At 44.0% G+C, this 10,467-nt stretch overlaps 1 protein-coding gene across 1 annotated transcript in view; it reads left to right on the forward strand.

Moving 5' to 3' along the window:
* The window catches only part of KNG1 (kininogen 1), a 32,243-nt gene extending 22,060 nt beyond the window's left edge, over positions 1-10,183 (forward strand). The window contains exons 6-10 of the mRNA XM_069083647.1: positions 1,244-1,322; positions 2,365-2,516; positions 4,068-4,172; positions 5,011-5,094; positions 8,308-10,183. Of these exons, the coding sequence (XP_068939748.1) occupies positions 1,244-1,322; positions 2,365-2,516; positions 4,068-4,172; positions 5,011-5,094; positions 8,308-9,045 (1,158 nt within the window). The 3' untranslated portion in view covers positions 9,046-10,183. The remainder of the gene's footprint in view (positions 1-1,243; positions 1,323-2,364; positions 2,517-4,067; positions 4,173-5,010; positions 5,095-8,307) is intronic.
* Positions 10,184-10,467: the final 284 nt, after the last annotated feature.

A 10,467-nucleotide genomic window follows, 5' to 3' on the forward strand; every position in this document is an offset into this window, starting at 1 on the left:
CTCTTCTCTTCTCTTCTCTTCTCTTCTCTTCTCTTCTCTTCTCTTCTTTCCCCTCCCCTCCCCTCCCCTCCTCTCCTCTCCTCTCCTCTCCTCTCCTCTCCTCTCCTCTCCTCTCCTCTTCACTCTGTCTCTGTCTCTCTGTCTTCTCCCCTCCCCCTCTCTCTCCTTCCCTCTCTGTCTCTGTCTTTCTCTGCCTCTCTGTCTCTCTCTGTCTCTTCTCTCTGTCTCTCTATCTTCTCTCTGTCTCTGTCTCTCTCTTTCTGTCTCTGTCTTTCCTGCTGGAGTCTTTTAAGAATCGCTGAGATTAGGGGCGGCCAGGTAGCACAGCGAGTAAGAGCACTGGCTCCAGTGTTGAGAAGACCTGGAGATCAAATCCCGGGCTCAGACGCTTAGCACCCACCCAGAAACACCTGGCCGTGTAACCTTGAGCAAGTTACTTAACCCCAATTGCTTAGGGGTGGCCAGGTGGCTCAGCGAGTAAGAGCACCGGCTCCAGTGTCGGGATGACCTGGATCGAATCCGGGCTCAGATACTCAGCACCACACCCAGAAATAACTGGCCGTGTAACCTTGAGCAAGTTACTTAACCCTGATTGCTTAAAAAAAAAAAAGAATCGCTGAGATTAGAGTATAAGCTAGAACCCATCCTGAATCATTCAGATGCAATAGGATCTCTCAAGATTTCTTCTAGTCCCAGGACCTATAAAAGTGATCCAGGATTTATGGCTCATTAGAAGTACGGTGAACAGAAAGAAGGATCTAGGAGTAGAGGGATCTGGGCTCAAATCCTGATTTCTTTGACTTATTTCCTGAGTGAACTCAGTCAAGTCACCCAACTAACTACTTTGGGCATTTGTTTTCTTACTTGTAACATAAAAAAGTTGGCCTAGATGATCTCAAGGGTCTCTTTTGGATCTAAATCTATGATTTAGATTGTAATCCATGATTACACTGGGGACTCAGTTTCTTCCTCAGTAAAACAAGGGGGTTGAACTAGATGACCTCTGAGGTCACTTCCAGGTCTGAGTCCATGAATATTTGACTAGTCTTCCAGATTGGGTGGTTCTCTGTTACTTGGCTTCATCTTTTTTCATCCTGGGGTGGAACCCCCAGCTTTCTGTCGATACCACAGAGACCCAAGGACAGCTTATTTTAGTGACAAGTTTGCCTGGGTATGATCCCTGGACCCAGCAGAGAAATGCTGTTCTCTTTGTCAAGCTTTCTCTTTCATTCTTTTCTTCCAGGAGATAAGCATCTGCAATGATTTCACCCATGTAGACCCCCAAATGAAAATCAGTATACTCTCACAGACTTGTAATACAGGTAAGTGACAGCCCCCTGGAAAGTCAACAATACAGGCTTTGCCCCTTAGGTCTTTTATAAGGGGAGGAGGCCATGAGATGAACAAGGCACCTTCAAGACAAAAACATGTGTGACTTCTGAAATGGAGAAAGAACAAAGCCCCAGGGGACTAACCAAGAGCTGACCTCTGACTCTAGCATAGTCTGTGATTCCCACATTCCCCCAAAGGAGACATTATCACCCAGAAGGGCCCACAGCCCAGAGCAAGCCCCAGGCCAGCCAAAATCCTTTGGCTGGGCAGCAACGCTTTCCCCTCAGCAGAGCACAGGGAAAAGCACTGAATTTGTAGGCAGAGAATCTGGGGTCAAATCCCACCTTTGTCATTCACTACCTCTGTGACCTTGGACAAGTATCTTCAGTTTTTCCATCTGCAAAAGGAGAGTTGGGCTGGATAGCCTGTAATCTTTCTGTCTCCCATCTTTAGTTTTATGGTTTAAAGTTCCTAGTCACCACAGCACTTGCAATTTTACCATTAGAGATTTTTTTTTTAGCTGAATTGTTGGGTCTTTCTACCAGATCCTCCTTTAAAATTCAGATGATCCTGGGAATGACAATAAATCAATTCAATATAAGATGTAGACAGATCAAATTAACTAGCATTTATTTACAATCTCCAACTCACAGTGTCTCAGAGTTGGGAGGGAGCTCAGAGATATCTAGTCCAGCCTATCCAGGGCCCTGGCAAGGGCATCCCTCCACAACACCCCTGCCCAGGAGGGCATCTATAAAGCTCCTACTATGTGCTGAGCATGGTTCTGGGGATAAAGAAGATGTGGAGGGAGTAGGGTTTAAATACAGTGAGGGGCAGGTGGAAGGAAAGTTCATGCTCCGGCTGGTAGGAGGCCACCTCCCAGACAAACTTTACCTGCTTGACAAGTCCACTGCTCAGGAAGTTTCAGTCTGCCCCATTGGGTTTCAGCAAGGGACCAATGCCCCCTGTTCGTACAATGCTTGTACTACTCAGAAGAAGTCTCAGATTTTAAACTGAACTCTTGCCTTCCAGGGAATGACTCAGAATCTTCTGCAACGCAAAGGGTGCCTGTCTACAGCCCAGAGCTGAATGAACCTTTGAGACATTCCCTGGAAAAATTTAACTCCGAGAATAAGAATGACTTCTATTTCAAGACAAGCACCATTCTGAAAGCAGAATCCCTGGTGTGTGAAGGGCTCTTTTGGCATCAGCAGGCTTGTGGGTTGGAGTTAGCTCTTACTTCTGGGTTTCATCATGGATTTAGGTGCTAAAGTTTTCATTTGATTCTATTGGATTCAAAAAGATACCTTTTTCTGTCATGGCTCTGGTTTTTCCATGGGCATTCAGGGCTTCTCTTACCTTCATGGGGGGGGGGGGGGTCAGTAAAAGTCACTTCTTTCCCTTGCCCCTTCTTGTTTCCCTCATCTACAACATGAGGAAGTTGGACCAGGTGACCTCCCTTCCTGTTCTAAATCTAATTTCTAGCTTCCAAGGACTGAGTCCCAGTCACTGAACCCAAAAGTCAGGACTCCTGTCTGTGGTTATCCCTGTCCACTCTGGGTTGAAGGGAGTAGGTGTTAGCATTCCTAAGCCAGGATGATACCACCTCCCATGCTCCACTCTCAGGAAACATGCTTTAAGCCAATTCCACAAACATTCATTAAGTGCCTACCTCATTAAATGGATTATACTTGGTTCCAGGGTCTAAGAAACAAACAAAGATGGCAGGTCTGAGGCCCTGCCCTCAAGGACCTTCTACATTCTACTAGGGGTGAGGGGATCCCACAGAACAGGGAATACAAAATAAGTCCTGGGCTTCCAGCAGATGGGCAGTATGAGTGCTAACAACTGGAGGGGGATCAGAAAAGGCCTCATAGGGTCCAGGGCAGCTGGGAAGGGCTTCGAGAGGAGCCCAGGATCCTGTACCGCAGAGGTGATGAAGATGGGCATGCAAATCATTCTTCCTTTAGTACTGACATTACCTTCCTCATACAAATATGAAGTCATTGACCAGAGGAAGGCAGATGTTCCTTTCCACAACTCACCCAAAGATGTGTTTCAGACATGGCGCTTTCACCCCAGGCCTCTTTTTCTTGTCCTTGTGGCCATAGGGCCGAGTTAGAATCTCATCCAAACATGAGGTCTGCATGTCATATGTTGATAATGATTAATAATAGGTGGCTATTGACATAGTGTTCAATGTTTGCAAAGTGCATTAAAATATTATCTCATTGGATCCTCACAGCAGCCCTGGGAAGCAGATGCTCTCATTACCCCCATTTTACAGATGGGAAAAAAGAGGCAGAAATAGGTGAATTGACTTGCCCAGGGTCTAGGAAGTATTTGAGACTGGATTTGAACTCAGTTCAAATACACATCCAATGGTCTATTCACTGGACTGATGAACTGTCATACATACATATATACACACACACACACACACACACACACACATATTATACATACATATATACAAAAACACATATACACATACATGCATGCATACACACATATGTGTATAATATTTCTTAACTATATATGTGCATCTATATATACTTATACCTATACATATATGCACAGACACACACACACATATTCCCCGCCCCCCGACCCCTTGCCCAAGTCCCTTTCTGTTAGTAGATAATTTCCTATTCAGGATGCTGCCTTAGAAATTCTAGAAGTAAGATCCTTGTGATGAAAGCAGAAACATGCACTGCTTCCTGTTGACTTTGTAGGTGGGATCTGGACCCAAATATACCATTGAATTTCTCATCAGAGAAACGGAATGTTCTAAAGAGAAAGACAAGTATTCTGAAAACTGTGCACTTAAGAAACTTGGGGTAAGTCATTAGGGGATCAATTATCTATGATCCGAGGGTCCTCACTCAGGACCAGAGGTTATTATTCTAGGGTCCATAAATTTGTTTTAAAAATATTTTAATAATACTATTTCAACATAATCTGCATTTTATTTTATGCATTTAAAGACATAATTCCAAGGAGCTGGTAGACTTCACCAGACTGACAAAAGGGTCCAGGACACATAAAAGTTTCTGAACACCCTAGTTTTGACTGTAGTCTAGACCATTATAAGAAAATTAATTCAAACCTTTTTCTTGTCTAGCGATATAGCAAAAATTAGTAATGTGATGGAAATTTAATCCAATCCAATCCAACCAATATCAGGGCATCTACTATGCGCCGGATACTTGGTGCTGAGGATTCAGAGGCCAAGAACAAAAAAGGCACCCCTGACCTCAAGGAACTGCTACTCTCCAGAGGAGATGCATGGACAGAGCCAAGTAAATAGCAGATAATTTGTGAAGGGGTGGGGTGCAGAGGAGCACAAGAGCTAGGGGCATCAAGAAAGTATAGAGAGATCCTAGATCTCGTCCTAGCTCTGCTGCTAACTCTCTATGGTCTTGGGCTAGTTGCTTTATCTCCATGATCCCTAGTACCCTCATCTATAAATGAGGGCATCAGCCTGATGGTCTCTGCAGCTCCTTCTGCCTCCTAGGATCCTATTTGCATGCAGTAAGTTAGAGATAAGAGGCTAAGATCACATACCGTAGTGTGTCCAAAGGGTTATGGGATATGCTGGCCTGGAGTGGAGGTTGCTGAAGTGACTCGGGGCTAGCCCACAGATGTCTCATTTCACTTGTGTTTTTTTCTGGACAGGATGTTTTGCAATGCATAGCAAATGTTTCTGTGGAGGATACGGGTACATTTAATCCTACAGTTCACTGCAAGGCACCAACACAGGTACAGAGTCCTGCCTTTCTCTTTCTAATTCACAAATCCTGAAGGAACATGTGCTGGTATAGACAGGGATGTGCCATGAAATGAAGGAGAGTGGCCTTTCTGATCCAAGGGAAGCAAAAGCTTAGCTTGGATGCTTCCAAGGAATGATTCAAAAAGAGATCAACTCAGTTGCCCTGTACTCCTCCACATCCCCAAACATGCAGACGCAGAGAAGCAGACATATCCCCCTGCTAGGCAAGCCACTTTCTTTCCAGACTCCCCAATAATTTATGGTCTGCCATGTATCTGTGAACTGAGTTGTACAAATATGTGTTTCTGAAGAAATTATGTTTTTGTTATTGAACTTGTCCTGTATCCCAGTCTAATATTATTTCTTTTCTCTCTCTCTCTCTCTCTCTCTCTCTCTCTCTCGAATCAAATCTGTTGATACCTTTTGATATAAATCAGTACTTATATATATATATATATATAGAGAGAGAGAGAGAGAGAGATAGATATAGATATATCTCTGTCTGTCTGTCTGTCTATCTTATGTCTGTTTATCATCTCTCTCTCTGTCTGTCTATTCAGTGAATCAAATCTGTTGATACCTTTTGGTATAATTCAGTACTAGGTGGAGAGGTTTTATTAATCCTTGAGGCAGTTGTAAACTCTGAAGGGCTTTGAGCTATAGGGTGACATAAATTAATCCAGGAAGCCTCTATTATGCATTTACTGGTTTTCAGGTGCTGTTCTAGGTGCTGATTGTACACATACAGAAAATCAGACCTGTACCTCAGGAAGATTATTTGAGCATGTGGCAGATGCCAAATATATGGAGGATGGAGGAAAGAGACTGGAGGTGGGGAGGTGGCTGGGTGGCTGAGTAGCTACAGTGCTGGGCTTTGCATCAGGAAAACCTTAGTTCAGACCTTGCCTCAGACACTCAATGGTTGTGGGAGCCTGAGTTCAGCTCTCTGTGCTTCAGCTTCCTTATCTATAATGAAAGAGATGGACTCAGTGTCCTCTAGGTTCCTTGTCTGCTTTAACTCTATGATCCTATGAGACCAATTAGAAAATTATGACAATAGTATAGGTGAGCAGTGATGGGGACCTGAATGAGGAGAGCCACTCTAGGAGTGGAGTTAAGTGGATGGATATCTGAGGACTTGAAAACTGATTCATGTGTGGAGCTGAGGGGTAGGAGAAAGCACCAGAGATTATCAGGAGATAAGAATGATTTCCAAGTTTTGAACTTGGCTTATTGGGGGCTACTGATGCCATCAACAGAAATAAGAAAAGGTTCAGGTTCATTGTATTTTGGTCAAACTTGGTTTCAGTTGCCACCAGCAGATGCAGGTATAGATACTGAGTGAGCAGTGAAAGAGGTCAGCCTGGTAGGAGAGAGGGACAGAGAGAGAGAGAGAGAGAGAGAGAGAGAGAGAGAGAGAGAGAGAGAGAGAGAGAGAGAGAGAGAGAGAGAGAGAGAGAGAGAGAGAGGAGAGGGAGAGGGAGAGGAAGGGAGGGAGGGAGGGGGAGAGAGAGATCAGGGCCAGTTAGATCAAGACACACATGGGTGTCCATGAGGTCACCAACAGAAAGTTAATTCAGAAGAAGAGGCTGGGGTGCACCTTTACTTAAGGAACAAGAGACAGATGAAGAAAACCAATAAAAAATAAAATGGCAAGTGTCCTGAAAGAGAACAAGGATGATGAGATATTTAGCAATTAAGAGGTCACTGGCAAACTTTGAGGGATCTGGTGGTTAGAGAGAGATCAAAGATAAAAGGGAAGGAACAATTGATGGGGCAAACTCCTGAAGGGGATGGGGAAAAGGTAATAAGAAGAAGGTTTAGAACTTGCAGGGGGAAAGACCACTGCATCCTGGATCAACTGAAGAAAAAAATGATCCTAGGTTTTGAGGGAGAGAGAAAAGGAGATGAGCTAACTCGTGATATACGCCTTTGTTTTTCTCAGTGAATTAGGAAACAATGTCATTTCACAAGAAAGAGGATAGTGAGACTGACCATGAAGAGAATCTAAGAAGAGAGGAGTTTTGGAAGAGCCAATGTAGGGTGTGAGATGGTCAGTTAGAGATTAATAAAAATTACTGTGCAGCAGTGAGGTCCCCGTTGAGGTTAGATAACATTAATCAGGCACCCTAAGAGTAGGAGAACAGAAGGCGGACAGTAAGAGTTGTCCAGAGTTGAGCATTGACAGGGCATGAATGATTGAAGGGGTAAGGAGTACAGTGTCTTGTTGGATTCATTAACTATAAGGTCAAGACTCTGATGGGACAAAAGTGAGGCCTGGATAGGAGCAGTAGACGTGGAAAATGGGGTGGTGGGTTGTGGTGGGGACAGAGAACATTTAGGATGAGGGGGATGCTGAGAGGACATCAGGGCAGGAGGATGTGATCAGAGTCGGGGATTTCAGAATACAAGATCAGGGAGGTGGGATTGTTCGGGATAAAGGCAAGGTCTCACATATGTCTTCCCTCGTGAGTGCCTCAGGTAGAGTGGAGATGTAGCCTTACTAAGTCACTTTACACATAATGAAAGAGAGTCCCAGAGAGGGAGTAAAAACCTACCTCATAGGATTGCTTTGTAACAAACCCACATAATTAAGTGGAACAAATTTCCACATTGGGAATTGTGTCCTCTCCTGTCCAACACTGTCTCATTCTGCATCTTAAGACCATCACCAACCTCTCTGTCAGAAGGCAGGGAGCTTTCTTGATGGCTCATCATTGCATTCATCAGTTCTAGAGGTTTTCAGAGTTGTTTGTCTTCCCAACACTGTTAGTTTTGTACAAATTCCTTTCCTGGTTCTGCTCACTTCCCCGTGCATCACTCCATACAGGTCTCTAAAATCATCTCCTTTGACTCCTCCCCACAGAATTATAGTCTATTCACATTCCATATTTGTTCGCACATTTCCCAGTCGATGGGCACTCCCTCAGCTTCTATTTCTTTGCCATCATGAAAAAAGTTGTTATCAATATGTTCTACACTGTACACAATCCATTCTTTTCATAAATCAATCTGTTAGCCAATACAGAGGAGAAAGACAAGTACTTAGCTTCCCTTTTCCCCATACCCTTACTTAAGTATCTAAAATTCAGCAAACCCTGGCTTCCTTGTGAGAGGAATGAACCTGGTCAAGCCTGTACCCTCTGCCTATGCAGGGATATTGTGCTCATTGGTGAAATTCATTTGTCCATGCTTCTCTTTAGATGATTATGAAAAGGCCTCCAGGTTTTTCCCCTTTTCGAGCAGCAGCAGCAATAGCTCCAAGAGGAACCCAGAATTCTGATATGCCAGAACAAGAGGAAGAACAAGCTCCAGGAAAAGAACTAGAGCTTACTCATAGCTTTGGTCATGGGCCCAGGAAGGAACATGACTCTGGCCATGGGAAGAAAGCTCGCCCTGGCCTTGGGCATAAACATGCGCATGATCGCAGTCAAGGACATGGCCATGGGCACAAATCCAAGCATGGTGAAGGCCACAAGAAACATGAAAAAAAAGACAAGAAAAAGCATGGGAGTTGGACAGATGAGTATCGGGAAAGCCCAACTGAAGAAAATTCTCCTTCTTCCAAGATACAAGAGGAGACACAAGGCCCACCACCCCCCCTTAGCTCAGTCCTGCAAGGGGTCACTGCTAATCCTTTTGATTTACAAGATTTAGATCTCCTTGATCTTAACCCAACCAATCGTCCATCTGAGCCTACAACTGAGGAGAAGGAGGAGAAGGAAGGGCAGGTAGAGGACACAGAGGATGACTGGATCCCAGACATCCCTGTCCAGCCAAAGAGCCCCTTGTCTACTTTGGTGCCTGATTTTCCAGAACCACCTGCCTCCAAATGTCCTGGACGCCCATGGAAACCGATTGATGTGATAGACCCAGTCAGGGAAGAGAGCCCAAATCTGGACTTTGACCTCTCTGATGCTCTTGAATATGGGAAGAAGTGATTCTCCTCCTGGCCCTTCACCATCTACTGCCCCAAATAATGGACCACAAACCACAAAACCTCAGAATAGCCAAGAACAAGGGTCGAGACTCAGTGTGGATGCTGGGAGTCTCAACCAACTATTGAAATTTTTTTTTTCCAAAGAGCAAATCCATCTTCAGGCAAGCAAGTTCCCTCAACAAGGTGGAAGATGGAGAAAGTGGAGTTCTTCTGAGGCCATTTTCAACTGGAGTTTCTAACAATAGATGTCAGGGAGGAAGGATAATTGTTACTTGAGAGAATAACTAATTATTGCCTTTAATTATCTATGCAAACTAACTTTCACCTGTGCATGTGTGTCAAAGAACAGAACTATGAATGTGCCTGGCACATAATTAACTGGAGCTTAATTAATGCTTAATGATGGATTGATAGAAGTATAATTATCAAAGAAATCTTTTTATAATTGCAAAAAGCCCAGAGGAGAATGTGCCAGAAAGGTGGGGCCAAAGAGCAGAAGGTCCAGAGGGAAGCCTTTGGATCTCTTCTTTGGCTCCACCTCACAAAACATCCTTAGCTTTGGCCAATGCAACAATTCATTTCTATTCTGTGGCCTTTGCAATGCATTGTAGCTAGCCTCTGCCTGATTGTTCAAACTTCCCCATTTTCTTGCTCTGCTTCCGCATGGAGAAGGGGTAGAAAAATGGGACTAACATGATTGTTTGGTGAAGCTTTAACTTCACATGATTAGATACATTAAGTAACTCAGACCCTATTCTATTCTATCTCTACATTATTTCAACTTTGGGTCATTATCATTACTTTGATTCATTAGAGTAGGGGAAAAATCCTACTCAGTCACCTGGGAAATGACTCATTCTATGCCTACTCTGGAATAAACCAATCAGCTTAATCACATTTCATTGTAAATACAGGGACATTTAAGGCCTTTCATATATTGGAACTAACACTCAAAAAAATGTCCATAGCAGATATACTAATCGAGGATGGACAATGTGGGACTCAGTGGAAAGGTTTGTGCTCCCCAAGCACCCTAATTCAGCAGCCAGAGGGGAATGCAAGTGACATAGACCTCATTGAAAGGAACAGCAACTCACCACTCTGCAGGAGTGAAATAAAGCTAAATAATGATTCTCTGATCTTTGGTTCATTCATTGTGATCTTCTCTCAACCCTGTTTGCAAATTTCAGCATGTTCACATGGGCTGAGGCCCAAATGCCTTTTATTAGCAGACCTCTCTCCAGCTGAAGGAGGTCTTCACACCCCTTCATGAAAACCAGAGACCTTCCTGGAGACAGCAGGCTTCTTATGAGTGTGAGCAAATGAGTAAAATGAGAGTGAGCAAAGGAGTTATGAGTTAAATAAGCCTATGGTGGTGTAGCAGCAAGCACCCCAAGCGTCCTCAGGGTTTGCAGCTACCACA

This window comes from Petaurus breviceps, unplaced genomic scaffold, assembly GCF_028583685.1.
Source record: "Petaurus breviceps papuanus isolate PSGF00001 unplaced genomic scaffold, PetGlider_PUasm1.0 173, whole genome shotgun sequence".
In the NCBI taxonomy this organism is placed as follows: Eukaryota; Metazoa; Chordata; class Mammalia; order Diprotodontia; family Petauridae; genus Petaurus; species Petaurus breviceps.